The 17709-nt window shown below is 37.1% G+C and overlaps 2 protein-coding genes across 3 annotated transcripts; both read left to right on the forward strand.

Annotated features, from left to right (window-relative positions):
• The first annotated feature begins 1618 nt into the window (after window positions 1-1618).
• On the forward strand, window positions 1619-4616 carry cryba1b (crystallin, beta A1b). The gene is made up of 6 exons (XM_042747525.1): window positions 1619-1765; window positions 2201-2273; window positions 2964-3082; window positions 3172-3313; window positions 3596-3738; window positions 3924-4616. The coding sequence occupies exons 2-6, from the start codon at window positions 2229-2231 to the stop codon at window positions 4069-4071; spliced, it is 597 nt and encodes a 198-aa protein (XP_042603459.1). The 5' UTR covers window positions 1619-1765; window positions 2201-2228; the 3' UTR covers window positions 4072-4616.
• A 614-nt stretch (window positions 4617-5230) lies between these two features.
• Window positions 5231-16594, forward strand: cpdb (carboxypeptidase D, b). Of its 2 annotated transcripts, none has more exons than XM_042748257.1 (21): window positions 5231-6005; window positions 9384-9584; window positions 9677-9819; window positions 9891-10057; window positions 10139-10482; window positions 10570-10761; window positions 10832-11014; window positions 11099-11181; window positions 11329-11419; window positions 12094-12239; window positions 12322-12491; window positions 12568-12843; window positions 13085-13280; window positions 13786-13924; window positions 13998-14129; window positions 14440-14535; window positions 14642-14703; window positions 14803-14934; window positions 15031-15216; window positions 15986-16082; window positions 16326-16594. In XM_042748257.1, the coding sequence occupies exons 1-21, from the start codon at window positions 5411-5413 to the stop codon at window positions 16535-16537; spliced, it is 3843 nt and encodes a 1280-aa protein (XP_042604191.1). In that variant the 5' UTR covers window positions 5231-5410; the 3' UTR covers window positions 16538-16594. The 2 variants fall into 2 exon arrangements, with proteins under 2 accessions (XP_042604191.1, XP_042604190.1); XM_042748256.1 differs by having other exon boundaries at window positions 5232-6002; window positions 9381-9584.
• Window positions 16595-17709: the final 1115 nt, after the last annotated feature.

Consider the following 17709-nt stretch of genomic DNA (forward strand, 5'->3'; position numbering starts at 1 on the left):
TAATACAATTATAAGAGCTTGTATTTTCATGGTTTTGGTTTGCTTTAAAAGTTTTCACCAAATTATACAATAATGTTCTCTAATTAAATGTTGTCATCCTCGGATAATTTAAAGAACTCCCTTTTAACTAATATAGTTGTGCTTATTGGTATAATAGCCTATTATATTACATTATGATACAAAACTAAGATAGAATCAAACCTTTATAGCTTAAAATACAGAACAAAAGCATAAATAAATGTCATCAGCAACAAGTTTATATTACAGTAATGTTCATACAGAGGTGAGTTTATTAATAACATGACTGATAGTGTGTATGTTTGTAGAAGAGAACACACTCATTTCATCCCATGGGCCTGCTGAGCTGGCTTGTCTCTTTGTCTTCACCGTGTGGCTGCTCTCATCAGCAGAAATCCACACACACACAAACACACACATGCACATACAGACATTTTTACACACAAGAATTACATTTGACACACACACACTCAAACAGAGCTTAACAGATACACACGTCATACACATTCGACACACACACCTCCACCCTGGACAACAATGTGCTGACTGCAGTCTGTGTACGGCCATTGTTTTGCAACGAGACCTGGGTCGAGGTTGTGAGCTGAGCATCAGAAGTCATTTCACAATGAATGCTAAAGCTGTTCAGTCCATTTAAAAAAAAAAATCATTTTTGAAATTAAAAAAAAGATACGTTTTACAAGAAACAATTTTCTTTCAGCTTCAAAATTTTGCATTAATTCAATGCCATTCCTTTGTAATTATTTGTGAAATTAACCAGAAATTGTTGCAAAGTAAATCCTACACCATTTTTTTTCAATGTAAATGTCTACTAGTACATAGTTTTTCTAAAAACCCATTAATTGTTCCTGAATTTAATATAAGTTGTGTTGGAACACAGTAGTTTTAAGACATTTTAAGTGCTGTAATGTTATATTTGTCTGTATTTAAAGTCAAGCAGTATCCGCTTCATCGCTTTAGAAAACACACTGATTCATATTAGCATCTGCATTGCCATGTTTTTCCATTTATGGGCCAGAAACTCATCTGCGTTACTCACTGCATTAATCAGACATCGCCTCCGTAATCTGACCAAACCCCAGAAAACGATGTAAGCAGAGGCTTGAAGTTTGCACTCAAGCAGAGGCTTGAAGTTGCACTGGAGGCTAAAAACTGGAAATATAAATCTTCATTTTTGTTTAGATTATTGTCATTTCATTGCAAGCATCAACAAAGTCAAACCTTGTATGTTGAAAAAGTAAATATATTTCAAAACTGTTTTAAATGTAACTATCTCCGAAAAGAGTCTGTGACATTCAAAATATTATCGCAAAGATGTCTTCGATTCAAATTTGAAAGGCCTGAAATGAAAATCTCGAGTTATAGTAAATAACCCGTTATGTAATTCACATAAATATGACCTAAAATCAGATATTGGTATGCATTGCTACCTTTATAGAGTAAAAGTGAGGTGATCATCAGGGAACACGAGAGATGGTCGTACGGCTGCCATGCAGCTCCATGGCCGCTCATTGGTGGAGATCACTTCATTGTAAAGACTATGCGGAGGAAAGAAAGGCCTACAGCCCAGGTCAGAAACAAAAGGCATCCAAAGTAAAATGCTGACATCAGCCGGGTCTGTGAGTCAGGGAGCCCCATTGAAGCGGCGTCTGTATAAATAGCCCCACAGATGCCTGAGCAGGAGACCGCGTGGTGGATTCCCCTCAACACATACAGCTCATTCTATTGGGTAAGTCTGGTAAACCCTGTACCTCTGCCAACTTTAAACCAGATAGTGATTAAACAAGCTTGGAATGCCATAGTGAGCATTAAATATACAAAATGATAAATCAAACAATGATCCACTGATACAATCAGACATGCTAATTATAATTATGATAGAGGAGATACTTATGATTCAACAAGGTATTTGAACAAGATGTTAAAATACCAATAGATGAGCATTAGACAGTAATATAAGCCACTCGGTTTAATTGATCCAACAGTGTTCAGGCTTGTCCCACAAAGAATGCTACATGTAATTATACTTAACAACACTTTTTTTTTTCACAGTAGGACAAGTTAGTGAAAGTAGAAATGTATGAAAATTGATCATCGTTTTATATTTTATAGATGTTAAACAATGTGTGGTCCAAACTCTTCTGATATGATTCCTTGCATGCAGGTCAGTCAGCGCTGAGATATCTGAAACAATGGCTCTGACAAACCCTATGTCAATGCCCATGGGACCATGGAAGGTGAAGAGATTTTATTTTTTTTAGAAGAAGAAAATGTGTATTTTATTTTATTTTATTTTATTTTAAATATATAATTGTATTAAATTTTTTGTCAATTATGCCCACCAAGGCTGCATTTATGTAATCCCCCCAAAAAGATAAAATAATATGTTTATTTTGCAAGGGTGCTGTTTTTCTGTTCATCAAACAATGCATCTCAGTTTCCACAAAAATATTAAGAAGAAAAGTATTTTTATTATAATTAATAATATTTGAGTGCCAGTAAAAAATGAGCATCAAACCAGCATATTAGAATGATTTCTGAAGGATCATGTGACACTAATGACTGGAGTAATAGCTACTGAAAATTCAGCTTTGCATTACAGGAATAAATCATATTCTGAAATATATTCAGATAGAAACCAGTTTTTGAAATGGTAATATTTCACAATATTACTATTTTACTGTATTTCTGATCAAATAAATGCAGCCTTGGTGAGCACAAGACAGATTAAAAATCTTAACTATTCCTAACTTTGTTGATGTATGAATTTATTTTAAAGTTTTCATTTTCAACATGAATTTTAAATCATTTCGAACCATTTTTAATGCAATTTGGATCAAACTAAATGGGTATCTAATAAAATCATCACTAACAACATGCTGAACTAAAGATATTTGTGTGTATTTACACATTTCTTTCTTTTTCAGATTACCGTTTATGATCAGGAGCATTTCCAGGGCAGGCGTTGTGAATTCACCTCTTGCTGCCAGAACATCATGGAGTACGGAATGGAGACTGTCCGCTCCCTGAAGGTGGAGTGTGGCGTGTGAGTAACAGCAAGCACCTTCAATTAACTAGAGTAAATCTCTTTTCCTCTTTCCAGCCCTGTCTCCTAATCATTTCTTCTGACTCTAGCTGGGTAGGTTTTGAGCACTCTACCTTCAATGGCCAGCAGTTCATCCTGGAGAAGGGAGATTACCCTTGCTGGGAGGCCTGGAGTGGCAACAATGCCTATCGCATTGAGAGGATGATGTCCTTCCGCCCCATCTATTCTGCTGTGAGTGAGACCATCTGCACCAGGGACACACAATACACCCACCAGCAGACTCTCTGATCATCACCATTTCTCGACACATTTACATTTTTTGACATAGTTGTAGACACATGGCATTAAATGGAATTGAGAATAAAGGGAATTTGAATTGAACTAGCAAACAAATTGGTAGTTTAATTCAGATTGCAAGCCATGAACTTAAAGGGAACCAGTTCTTCGAATCAGATTTTCACTCAAGAGGGCATTCAACAAGTTGTATGTCTTTCTTTTTTCATTCTGAAACAGATGCACAGTGATTGCCGTATGACGCTTTTCGAGTGTGAGAACATGACTGGAAAGCAGTGGGAGGTGTGCAATGACTACCCCTCCCTGCAGGCTATGGGATGGTGCAACAATGAGGTCGGCTCCATCCAAGTCACGAGTGGCGCGTAAGTATGGATTTTAATCACCTGATCATTACGGAAGCTGGTTTTCTGTTTTTTCTCTTATGCTGCTTTTGATCTGTATCTGAAAAAGCCTGGCGTCAGTGTATTATTCATCACTGCATTCATCAATGTTTTAGAAATCAAATGCTCCACAGTAACAGGCCGCCTCTCTGTCCCTATTTCTCTAGCTGGGTATGCTACCAGTATCCCGGTTACCGTGGTTACCAGTACATTATGGAGTGCGACTGCCACGGAGGCGAGTACAGGCACTACAGGGAGTATGGCTGCCACGCTCAGACCCCTCAGATCCAGTCTATCCGTAGGATCCAGCATTGAGAGGAACCAGCCGTGTCTTTCCCCCCTTCCCTCCCTTCTTCCTCCTTCTGAGCCCTTCAAACTTCCACTTCCTGCATCCCTCTGTTCCCAGCCTTGGAAGATGGTTTGTTGACCCGGACGGCAGGCTGGTATACTGGTGCTACACTAATGTAACAAGTCCACAGCACGTTTTGTACCCACTACACAAGGAAAGAAAGACAAACTATTGACGGCAGGAACGATAAGACGAAAAAGTCCTGTATGATGGCAGAACGGACGTGATGCAGTGAGAAGCCGGGAGAGTTGCTCTTCTTTCCTCATGACTTGATCATCATGATCATAGCCATTGCAGTTTCCATGGTCAACTTCTGTATGAAATTTGATGAATAAAGGACATGAGCATAAAATCTAAGAAACAAAAAAACTGAATAATTGATATCAGCTGACTGTGGTGTGTGGATCTTCCCTGACCTTAAATGAACATTAAAACAAACACTGAACTCTCACATCAGTCATTTTCAGAAAAGGTGTAACTAATTGTCTAACATTAAAATTTGAAATGAAAAGATATGTCTCAGAATTTACATTAAAAGATAACAAGGACAGCCTTTTGTACTCATATGGAAAAAGATGGGCCTTTAATTTAATTATATGTCAAATGTAAGTCAAGTCACCTTTATTTATATAGCACTTTATACAATACAGATTGTGTCAAAGCAGCTTTATAGTATTAAACAGGAAAACAGTGTGTTAATAATGCAAGAGGACAATAGTAAACACTCAATTTTCCAGTTAAAGTCAGTTTATCATTGATTTAGTGACATCATCCAAATGTAATCCACTAAATCACCTTTAAGGTGCTACTTTATCAACATATAAAATGATTGTAAATGAAATGGGCAGGTGGTAATGTGAAAACAATCTAAATGTATATATATATATATATATATATATATATATATATATATATATATATATATATATATATATATAATTAAAGAAATTGTGACAAATACATTTTACATTATACATGCACATAAGTATGCACATTAAATTTAAACTTAACGGTCAAAAAAAAAAAAAAAAAAAAAAAATAGGAAAACTGACAACCACCCCTTAAAAATGGCAGTGGTTTAATCCAGATTTTAGTTTGACCCTGTGCAAACCAATTTTATAATGATTATGCCAAGTGCAATCTATTAGTGTTCCTAATTTTGCCTCAATGCGTTTAACCTGCACATTGACAGGCCAGAGATCAACAATTTGTGATGGCTCAACAAAAAGCCAACTAACGATAAAACAACTAACAAAAGATAAAAAAAATAAATAAAAAAAATCACTACTAAGCTACAATCACATAATGCATACTTTGTGGCTCATTTTGCCGCATATTTTAATAGTTTCGAACCAAATACTCGGTTTGAGACGCACCAACGAAGTTCATGAAGAAACATACAAAGGATATTACAACTACGCTGACATGACCGAGCGTCTTCAGCTTTTTTCTGAAAAGTACGCGCATATTTGCAGCCTCTCGAGCATCGGACGGTCAGTCGAGGGAAGGGAGCTTTGGGTCATGAGAATAACGACGAGTCCGACTACGGACGTACCGGGCAAACCGAGGTTCAAGTATGTGGGCAACATCCACGGGGACGAGGCTTTGTCGAGGCAGCTGTTAGTGTATCTGATTGAGTACCTGTTGACTCAGTATGGCCGTGATGTGACAGTAACAGAGTTGGTGAACCGGATTGACATCTATATAATGGTCAGCGTCAATCCTGACGGCTTTGAGCGCGCGGTGGAGGGGGACTGCACTGGCAGCAGCGAAGGCCGCGAGAATGCCAAACATCATGACCTCGATAAGAGTTTCCCAGACCGGGATGAGTCCTCCAGCAAGACCTCAGAAGACCTACCGGAGGTCACAGCTGTCATGAAATGGATTCTTGAGAAAAAGTATGTTTTTTGCTTTGTAGTTTTAAGTCTATTTCTCTATACAGTTATTAAATTCATTATTCAATTCATCATTATAGTATTATTATTATTATTATTATTATTATTATTATTATTATTATTATTTTATATAAATTTACAAATCGTTTAATCAAATCATTTGGCACTGACAACCTCAATTAACCTTGGAATTTAAATCCATGTCATTAAAATTATTTGATATTTATTATTAGGAGGGTCAGCAGGGGTCTTCCCTTTTGATTTTCTTGCCACATAACAAGTGCCGGCGCTGTGGTGGGGCATTCGAGGGCCGTGCCCCCCCCTAGCGGTCATTGATGCCCCTCCTACAGGCCATGGCGTGGCCCAAAAAAAAAAATCCCTTTTAGTTATTATTTTAATATTAAATGTTCAAACTGTAACTTAAAGTAAATAAAATAAAAAGAATGGGGAAAATGCATAATTTTGGTTGCTCATGGCACGTTACTAGGCTTCGTCATGGTGAATGCTTATTGGTCGCCGAGTAAACTTGTTACATTTGATTTGCAGCGCGCGCGCAAAATCCATTTCAAGTTGAAGAACAGTTTGTCCGTCTATATTATAGACAGTTGTTAGCAGCTAATTATAAAAAAAAAAAAAAACACAGGTGAATTGGTGATGAATGTTTGTGGGTTCTAACTGCATTTGTGTTTTATACTTGGCTGTCTGTAAAGATATACGGCCTTATGTCATTTCTGCTTGGTGCGTGCATAAACTGTTGGGAGGTGTGTAACCCAGGTTAAAACCAAGTATTAGCATAAAGTAATAGCAGAAAATACATTTATTTTTTGTCCTTTATTTATTTTGTTTAGAAAATGAGTCCTTTAGAGTATTTTAAAGTCCTTGAAACCCTAAGAAAAAACGGTGTTTAAAGAAATTATTTTATTTGTTGAAGCACACTTTGTATTTTCTGTATTTTTATTTTTTCCATTTCCTGTATTTTCTTTTCTTTTATCTATTTCTCAAGTTCTACAGAATTTGCATTCTACGCAAATCAAAAACTACAAAATCAGTTAAACCTTATACCCTGTGTGAGTGGCTCATTATTGTTGTGACATCCTTATTCTCTGCAGGCGAATTTTAGTCTTCTGTTGGTCCATACGCAGACATTTGTGTGATGATGTCCAACTCGTTTTTATTAAGAAAAAAAGCCTTAAGTTTTCAGAAACATCTATACGAAAACACTTTGTCTGATGGGGACATTTTTTTTTGCCGGTTTTTCCAAAGCTTCAAACTGATTCAGTGTTTTATTTTTGTCGTCGTAATTTGTAAATTATTTAAGTATAAAAAATATATAGCTATTCATTGTAGGCCAATTTTATGTTTTTTATTTAGCCTATATTATATTTATATTATTATTTTCTGTCCTGTTCTGTTGTTTAGGCTATCTGTTCTGGGCCGGGTTTCCCTCGATGTAGCCTAGCCTATCTTAGCTCTTAAAAGCGCTCTCTACGTGCAAGGTTATAAACGTTAGCCGCAATTCCTCGCGCGTTTCCCAAAAATGTACATTTTCCCAAAAATGTAACGCGAGAATGAGTCGCTGTCCATTCGCTGACGTGCTGAACTAGGCTATACTAACCTTATATTGAATCGTATTCTGAACGTTTAACCTAACAATCGTCATCTGTTGTGTATTAGGAATCAAGACAGGTATAAAAAAAAAAAAATAAAAAAAATTATATAATGACATTCTATATAGATAGATCATTGGAGCTAACATTATAGGGTAGAATGTCATTCTATATAGATCATTGGAACCGTATCCGGTCGGCAAAACAGCAAATTTCAGCGCTGTCTTCTGTTCCTCTTTTAGATAAAACCCAAAGTCTAAAGGCCCGTTCACACCAAGGACGATAACTATAAAGATGACGATAAAGATATAGTTCTAAAAATCGTTTTCAGTATTAAAGAACAGCAGCGTCCACACCACAACTATAACGATAAAGACAAAGAAAAACGATATCGTTGGAATCACTTTCAAAACGATTTTTTCCAGCTGATGAACGATAAAAAAATTGACAGCCAATCAGAATCCATCCTGTTGTAACGCGCTCGAGAATTTAAAGCGCCAGACGAGCGTGCGCTTAGAATAAACAGAAGATATCGTTCGCTGGTGTGGACGCTAATATCGTTATCTTTATAGTCATCGTTCTTTGTGTGAACGGGCCTTAAATCTTTCATTGTCATTCTATATAGATCTTTCAGATTTAGGTCTGGATTTCCATGCTACTATGATGTTGCCAATGCGTCAAAAAAATATTTATCAAACGACAGTGCCCCCCCGCCGATGATCCAATGCCCCTCCAGTAGATCTGCTCTGACGCCGACTCTGCACATAACAAATTGGCTGACTGCAAGTTGGTTATATATATCACACTGACTTTGATTTAAATAATAATAATAATAATAATAATAATAATAATAAAGCCACATTGACATTTTTATGATATTCAGCTAACTGATTAAAACTATTAACACTTTTAAATTTAAAAATAAATAAATTTAGAAAGTTTGCCATGGCAGCTATCTGAAAATATTTTGTGTTGAAACATTAAGGTCTGGTTTCACAGACAGGGTTTAGACTAAGCCAGGATTAGGCCATAGCTCCAATACGACATTTGAGTAATTTTATAAACATGCCTTAGTTTAAAAAAAAAAAAAAAAAAAAAAACCTTACTGGTTTCTTCAATCAAAGTTTCTTTCAGTTGAAACAGCTCAGACTTTTATTTTAGTCTGGGACTAGGCTTAAACCTTGCCTATGAAAACGGGTTAAATTATTAACTGGAAATAAAAAAGAAAAACTGAACTCAAATGAAAATTAATCAAAAAAATAAATAAAATGAGCCTAACTAGTAATACTTTTTTTTTTTTTAAATAATGAAAATTACTACAAAATTAAACTTAAAAAAAACTGAAAATAAAAACTAATAAGTCATTCAAAATGTTAATAAAACACATAATACTCATTCATATATATATATATATATATATATATATATATATATATATATATATATATATATATATATATATACATATACATTAAACAACACCGTATACACTACAAACATTGTATGCACTACAAAATATCAAATTTTATTTGAATAAATTATTTTTAAATTAATTGATCTAGACACCAAATTGATTTTTATGTTATTTTTTAATCATAGGAATTGGTGTAACATTTTATTCTAGCCTGGAAAACATGAATCTATGATTATTCAGTGATGAAACCAATTATTCAGTGGTGTAATGTTCTCTTGCTTCTGATCTGAGATTTTCACAAGTCAGATCTTTTCTCAAGAAGTGTTTCCTACCATGCTTGCTTCCTCTGTTATCTTTTCAGTTTGTCTTGTCTGGTAGTCTACATGGGGGCTCAGTGAAGGCCACCTACCCCTTTGATGACGGCAGTTCTTATGCAACCTCAGGGCTGACAGCAGATGATGCTGTGTTTCGCCATTTAGCACAAACCTACACTGAGAACAATCCCATTATGAAGATGGACAATCCTGGCTGTTCTGACATTCCAGACAAACACTTGGGAGATGGTATCACAGTTTGACATTAAAGTCAGGCCTTGTATCCAAGTGGCACTCCACTGAAGTTTGGTTCAATGATTTTGTGTCCTGTCTGTGCACAGGGGGGATGCAGGATTACAACTACTTCAAAGGGAACTGCTTTGAAGTCACTTTTGAGTTGAGCTGCTGCAAGTACCCACCAGCTTCTCAGCTTTTCACAGAATGGACCAATAACAAGGAGGCCCTTCTTGCCTACATACACCAAGTGAGTTGATTTGAATGTTTTGTGTAGTTCCATGAATTGCCTAACAAACCTTATTTCACTTCTGTTTATAGGCTCATATTGGAGTGAGAGGTTTCGTAATGACCAGATCAGGCTTTGGTCTCCCAGATGCAACAATCTCCGTTTCTGGAGCTGATCACAACATCACGACCTGGATGTTTGGTGATTATTATCGTCTGCTGCTTCCTGGAACATATGACATCACTGCTAGCTCACCTGGGTGATTATATTTAGATGCATAAAAGAATAATTATGAAATGGAATTGGCCCAGTTTAATGGAATTTCTCATGTTTCCTTCAGATATCTTTCAAATACTGTCAAGAATGTGCCAGTGATTGAAGGCAAAGCCACGCTGTTAAACTTCACTCTTGAGGAACCTGTAGAGGAGATGTTAATGCTAGATGCCTCTGAACAACTTGTAGTAACCAATAAAGGTCTGAACACACCTGGGCCTCCCACCTCAAGGTCTCCAATCCATACTTTGGATTTCCGATATCATAGTTATGATGAAATGGAGATGTTCTTGCAACTGCTTAGTGCTGTCCATCCTTCCATCACACACCTGATCTCTGCTGGACTATCAGTGCAGGGCAGGAATCTTTATGTAATGGAGATATCCACCAATCCTGGTGTTGATCAGAAAGGTGCGACTGCGTACGATCACATACATGTACAATATAAAAATATTTCTCAACTGATCATCTATGTGATCATCTCTTTACTTCATCCAGGCAAACCAGAGGTCATGTTTTTGGGTAACCTGCATGGAAATGAGTTTATCGGACGTGAGATTCTCCTAAACCTGGTTGAGTACTTGTGCCGCAGTTATGGCAACGATCCATTGGTCACACGTCTGGTCAGTAGTACAAGAATTCACATCATGCCTTCCATGAACCCAGACGGGTATGAATTAGCACTAAAAGGTATGAGCAAACATACTGGCAGGTTGTTTCATTGTTGTCTTCTATATTTACCCTTATTTTCTTCTCGTAGCTCACAACGAACGGGTTTCAGGAGACCTAAGTATTATTGGACACAGTAACAGTCACAGTGTTGACCTGAATGCAAATTTCCCTAAACAGTCAGGATCGGGAAATACTGTTGAAGCAGAAACTCAAGCAGTGATAAACTGGATCAAGGATCACTCCTTTGTACTGTCTGCAAGTATATGTGGAGGTACAGAAAGTGGCTTGGTTTTCTCTTTAAAATGTTAATTAGTTTTTTCAAATAATGAAACTGTACTGCTACCGTTTTCTCTAGGGTTTAGGGGAGTTGTCTACCCCAGTTCCCTTGACTCTGTTGATGAGGACATGTTTAAATCAGTTGCAAAAGCCTATTATGTGGTACGCATATTGTATCTGCTATTGAATTATATAATGTTAATGTAACATTTATGACATTTTATTTACCTAAATCATCAGCAGAAAACTCAAGTGCTTGTATCACAAACCTTTCTTAAATTGTCCAATACTGTTGTCATTTCATTCCAGCAATCCCAGGATTTTCAAGAGCCTCAGGCCTGTGATGTGCCAAGAACCAGAGAGAAAAAAAGCATTAAGTACCATCGTCCACTAGTCACAGGTCAGAGGAAAGCATAATCACTTATTTACTGCTCAAATGTTTGGGGTCGGTAAGAGTAGTAGTATTTGTCATTGAAAGAATTTAGTATGTTATCTCTTGTGCAAACTAAAGCTGCATTTATTTGTTCAAAAATACAGTAAAACAGTAATACTGTGAAATATTACAATTTTGATTGTATTAAGTGTCATTTATACCTGTGATGGCAAAGCTGAATTTTCAGCAGCCATTACACCAGTCTTCAATCACGTGGTCCTTCAGAAATTATTCAAATGTTGATTTTGCTCAAACTTTTTATTATTATTATTATTATTATTATTATTATTGTTATCAATGTTGAAAACAGTTGTGCTGTTTTAATATCCTTATGGATAACATGATTTTCAGGATTCTTTAAATGGAACTTTCAAAAGGACGGCATTTTTAAAATGGATCTTTTGTATTATTATAAGTGTCTTTACTGTCGCTTTTGATCCTTTTAATGTGTCTTAGCTGCATAAAATAATTTCTTTTAAAAATCTTAACTTGCCCTACATTTTTGAAGGATATTGTACTTTTTGTCTTTTTTATTTATTTATTTTTATTTTATTTTTTTTTTGTCTTAATTGTTTATTCATAAGTACATATTGCTGTTTCACATGGAAATCAACATGTTTTTGGCTTTTGCATAATGGTAGGAATTGATATGCTGACTTGGGCATATCAGAGCACAGACACTTTAGCTGTTAACATTGGACTGAGCTGTGAACTGCTTCCATCAGAGGACTTGCTCTCAGAATACTGGGAGAAGAATTATGGAGCGCTCTTGCACTTTATACAACAGGTAATTCGTTCTTGATCATGATCAACACATTAGTCATTTTCTTGAGTGATTTGCATGGTTTGTGTGATGTCTCATATGTCAGGTTCATTTGGTTGTGAGGGGTATGGTGACTGATGGTCATTCTGGCAAAGGCATTGCTAATGCCACAGTCGTGGTGGAAGGCTCAAGCCATCATGTCCACACCAGCAGCACGGGCCAGTACTGGAGACCTCTGGCTCCTGGTTCTTACCATATCACCGCTTCTGCTCCAGGGTGAGAAATGGGCAAATTAACAGAACTCCAGTTATAAAATGGGTCAGCCATTATGTTTTCTGGGATCTATCCACAGTTATACTCCAATATCAGCATCTGTCCGGGTGTTGGAGACTCGGGTGGAGCAGGTGGACTTCAAGCTGACCAGAGATACATTGCAGCCATCTGTTGAGGAAGGAGAACAGAAGAATTTTGAGAAACTGGTGGAGTGGCTTTTAGCCCCTGGTGGGTTGGATCAGTTGGTCCGCAGCCTTCTCCCTGCTCAGACCTTGCGGTACCGAACCTACAGGGAACGCTCGGAGTTCCTGCGTGGATTGACTCTAAACTTTCCTCACATCACACGGCTGTACAGGTATGTAACACTGAAGATGTGTCTTTTGCTTTTTAGCAAGCACCGCTAACCATCTGATTAAGACTTGAGATGATTGCGCCGGCAATTAACCATCTAAAACGGCATAAGCAAAACATGTAGATCATGGGTGTTTATTGAATGAAGTTGGAAGGTAAATTGTTGTGAATCTTCAGTTGGTGTTGTTCCTCTATCTTTTTTTTTTTTTTTTTTTTTTTTTTTTTTTTTTCCCTCCTGGGGTCAGTTTGGGTCAAAGCACTGAGATTAGAACTATCTGGGCTCTTGAGATCGCTGGCAATTTGGAGATCCCTCAAGCTGCTGAACCCAAGATCCGTTTTGTGGCCGGAGTCCATGGTAATGCAGCAGCAGGTCCAGAGTTGCTGCTTGAATTTGCTTCTGTTCTCTGCCTAAATTATGGCAGGAATCCCACCATCACTAAGGCAAGCTTCACAAAACCTCTCAATAAACCCATAATCTTTCAGTTATTTACTCTGTGCCGTTGTTTGCAAGAGAATGGAAAGTTGTTGTTTTTTTTTGGGGGGGGGGTAAAACATAGGTTTTGCAGTCAAATACAGAGCATGTTAGCACATTGCTAAGCCAATAGAAAATATACATATACAAATACTTATTGAAATATACATATTGCATTAAAATACAAATTTTCTTTTTCAATTAGAAACCTTACAGGGTTTAATTAGTATATAAACAATCATATTTTTTAAACTGGGCTTGTATTTTACATGAAATGCATTCTGATGTTATTTTCACTGTGAAGGATACATGCTGTGATGCCTTATAATTAGGCCAAAGGAACCCAGCACAATTATTCTTCCTACCTTTTGGAACATCTAGTGGGTCAGGAGTGCGTTTATCATTTAGACCGCTCACTAGGTTTAGAGAATGGAGTTTGTGTATCTGTCATAGTTTTTGTTTCTTCTTCTTTAGCTGATTGACAGGAGCAGGATACTGATTCTCCCTTGTGTGAACCCTGATGGTAGAGAGCAGGCACAAGAGGGATCATGCTCGTCCAGTAAGGGGTACACCAATGCTCATGGCACAGACCTGGACACCGATTTCTTCTATGGTCAGTCAACACTCAGCAGTGAAATCATGTCATTGAGCACTTCAAAGCTTTGAAGGTTTGTCTTCATACTTAGGCAATGCATCCACACAGCCAGAGACGCGTGCAGTGATGGATCTGATCTATGGAGGGGGTTTCTCTCTCTCAGTAGTGCTAGAGGGAGGCTCTCTGCTGGCTACGTACCCCTATGACAGGCCTTATCAGCATGGTAACCAACAGCACAAAAGATATTTTTACATTATAAATGTTACCAATTCTTTGTGTTTGGGAAGTACTGAACTCTGGCATATAAATGATCCAGCACAGTTTATGCTTGAGTGATTCGACTTTTTTTTTTTTTTTTTTTTTTTGTGTCTGTTAAAAATTATCCTTTTTAGAGGAATAGGTTGTATATTTGATGGAATTCGTATCAGAAACGATGCAAAGATTTCACTTGCTCAAAGTCGTGTGATGGCAGCTGTAGTGGAGATTTAGTTTTAAGCAGGTCATGAAGAATTTGATTAATCATGACTCCACAGCACAAAATGAGGAGACGTTGAGATATTTGGCCTCCTTGTATGCTGGCAGTCATCCTTTAATGCACTTGGGTAACCTGGGATGTACAGAAAAGTCAGGTACTTTCAAAAGGCTTTCAAATTTGAAGATTAAACAAAATATCTGGTATAATAACATATAATTGTGGAATCATCTTCATATCATGATTTGTATACAACCCAATAGAGCAAATCCCAGGAGGGATCCTTAGGGGTGCGGATTTCAGCGCTCACATTGGAAGTATGAAGGTATTGGAGTCATTTCTCCTCCAATGTAGCTCTCAAATTTAATTTTCTGCATATTCCAAGTTGTATGTCTTTAAAAAAAATCAAATCTTGCTCTTTCAGGACTTTAGTTTGGATGTGGGCGTTTGCCCTGAAATCACGGTATACACTGGCTGCTGTATGTTCCCATCCGAACGTCAGCTCTTCTCGCTGTGGAGGGAGAACAGACTGTCTCTTTTCCGCATGCTGTTGGAGGTGGACACATTTGAACTACCTTTATAATCTAATAACCAGAATTTCAGGCACCTTAAACTCATTTAAATTCATGTTTTTCTCCTGTTTAATCTTTGGGTTCACAGAAGGCTGAGTGGTGTTGTGAGGGACAGTAAAGGCCATCCGGTGTCAGATGCTGTGGTTGTGGTGAACGGCTCTATGAATGTTCATGCAGACCATCAGGGTCACTTCACCACTCTCGTGGCTCCAGGCACACATCAGCTGCTGGTTCAGGCCCATGGATATCAGCAAGAACTCCAGCAGGCAGGTTCTAGTTTACTAACCAGTTTAAAGGGGTGTTATCACTTTTAAATGTTAAAATAAATGTATACATTAACTTTTTTTTTTTTTCCTTCCATTTAATATGGATGATTCTGGCATAATAAAACCATAAGTTAAATTAATACACTTCCTTTCAGATGTTTGGGGTCAGTGAGGGTGTTTTTTTTTTTGTTTGTTTTTTTAGAAACAAACATGTATTCAGCAAAGATGAAATTGATCAAATGTGGCCATAAAGACATTTATATATGATAATTAAAGATTTGTTTTGTATAAATGCTATTTGTTTCTATATTAAAAAAACCTATTCTAACCTTCTATTCAAAAAAAAAAAACAGAATCTTGAAAAAAGAATAAGGTTTCCACAAAAAAAGAGAAAATTAGGGGAAAAATGTAGCAGTTTGATAAGTGCTGATAAACACCGCAAAAAAAAAGTCAGTTATTTCATGATGAGCTTAAAATATATTGAAGATAAAATATGAAACTATTTAAATATAAAATTATTATTAATTAACAATATAAGTTTATTGTATTTTCAGTAAATGCAGCCTGCGTGATCACTTTAAAACCTTTTTTTTTTAATCTTATGAATCCCAAATCTTTAAATGGTATTTTAATAATTTATTATTATTATTATTATTATTATTATTATATTGTGTGTAATATTGGGCTGAGTTGATAACACTGCTTCTGTCCAGCAGGTGGCGAAATCACACACATTACTATTATCTCATTCTCCTTCCTGTGGTTTTAGGTGACTGTATCCTCAGACAAAGTGACCAGCCCCATTGTGATCGACTTTACAGCGGACAGGGCTTCCCCAAATCAGGCAGTCTTTGTAATCGCCACAGGTATTTAAAAAAACGCTTAAATCTTTACTCTTTTCTGTTTCCAGTGATCTTATTGGTCAAAATTCTATTCTAAGTTACTATATGCAAAATATATATTTATATATAATTTTATTTATTTTCAACTTTTAAAATTAGGCTGTAATGACTGAGTTTAATGACTGCTGCTTGAAAAATCCTTCACGAGTGAACTGAACTAATAAATGTAAACTGTGATCTGTCCTGAAATTCTTAATCCTCATCTAGCCTCTTTGATGAGCATCTTGATCTGCGCTCTCCTCATCTGGCACCTTCGTTCTGCCAAGTTCAGCCGTATACGAGACGGGGTTCGTTGGTTGCATCGTAAGAGGGACGTCCTCCAAATGGAAGCAATGGCTTCAGAGAAGTCACCGTTGCGACAGGAGTTCCTGGATGAGAGCGAGAGTGAAGATGACCCTTTCCTTGTGGAGCGTCGCTGAATGTGCTGTCAAAGTGTTCAAGAATAAAATGGCATTCTGTGTTCATAGTACATCAAATGACTTTGTGAACGACACATGCAGATCTGTCAACGTTTAGTAAACAGTGTATTTTGCAACCTTTGGTCTCCTAAACTTCATATAATATATGCATTTACCAAGCTTGTTGCTAGTGGTGGATGCACAGCTAGTCAGGTGTTCAAGAGTGTAGTGCATTGGATTAACAGCAGGTGTCAGTAAAGCACCTAGACATTTGACAAAAGAAATAAACAAATGGGAATGGGGTGAGGACTGATGTTTAAGGGGTTCAGTGTGGAGGGCCACACGCAGTGCCAACCGATACCTGGGGCTTGTTTCATAAAACAAGTTTACCAAGTAAACCAGGTTTATTTCAGTTAGTCTGACTTATTGTCAGCTGATTTGGTTCAAAATAAGTCAGACTAACTGAAACAAGCCTGGCTTATTTGGTAAACTTATTTTATGAAACAGGCCCCTGGATTCTAATGGCTTCGGACTGAAGATCTGGAATCTATGGCAGCTTTCATTGGCCAAGGTCCGACATGTCAAACAACCAATCACAGTTCGTTTCGTTCATAGTCATGTTTCGAGGCGTGGAAATGTCGCCACAATAACAGACCGGTGTGTAAAGCTCTCTGACATTTTGTAAAGATTCTATGCTGTGAACTTTAAATATTTCACATACTTTTGAAAATCCAGCATTTAGTTGATCCTGATAAGCACTTGTTGTCACAGTTGTAAACACTAGGCTTTCTTCTTTCTTGAGGGGGTTTGGCACCACTGTTATCTTTGTTTCCAGATGGAATGTTAAAGAACGCGACACACACGTCTCGCGGAAATCCTGTAGAATTCAACCAATCCGATGATGACTTTGACACTCCTGAAGTGTTTCTACTTTTTTTGTGCCATATGCATCAGACATTCAGCCAGCGGTCCATGGGTGTGACGGCTGAGGCTGGGACTAAGACAGAACAATATCAACTAATATAATAATAGAAAATCCTGATTGCATAACAGCATAGTAGGTGGTGATATGCTCAAAGATTGAAACTTGCCATAAAACCAAGAATAGGACTGATGTTCCATCATATAATCATACCCTGCGTCCCAATGTTCATACTATCCATCCTAAATGTGAGATTAAAATAAGTGTGTCC

Source organism: Cyprinus carpio, chromosome B21, assembly GCF_018340385.1.
Source record: "Cyprinus carpio isolate SPL01 chromosome B21, ASM1834038v1, whole genome shotgun sequence".
Classification (NCBI taxonomy): domain Eukaryota; kingdom Metazoa; phylum Chordata; class Actinopteri; order Cypriniformes; family Cyprinidae; genus Cyprinus; species Cyprinus carpio.

Bases quoted from the DNA above. Each gene is read 5' to 3' on its own strand.
- cryba1b (XM_042747525.1), top strand. From the start codon at position 2,229: ATGGCTCTGACAAACCCTATGTCAATGCCCATGGGACCATGGAAG. The intron at 3,083-3,171 runs GTGAGTAACAGC...TTCTGACTCTAG, and splicing joins CTGAAGGTGGAGTGTGGCGT to CTGGGTAGGTTTTGAGCACT. The intron at 3,739-3,923 runs GTAAGTATGGAT...CTATTTCTCTAG, and splicing joins ATCCAAGTCACGAGTGGCGC to CTGGGTATGCTACCAGTATC.
- cpdb (XM_042748257.1), top strand. From the start codon at position 5,411: ATGCATACTTTGTGGCTCATTTTGCCGCATATTTTAATAGTTTCGAAC. The intron at 13,281-13,785 runs GCAAGCTTCACA...CTTCTTCTTTAG, and splicing joins GGAATCCCACCATCACTAAG to CTGATTGACAGGAGCAGGAT. The intron at 15,217-15,985 runs GCAGGTTCTAGT...CTGTGGTTTTAG, and splicing joins ATCAGCAAGAACTCCAGCAG to GTGACTGTATCCTCAGACAA.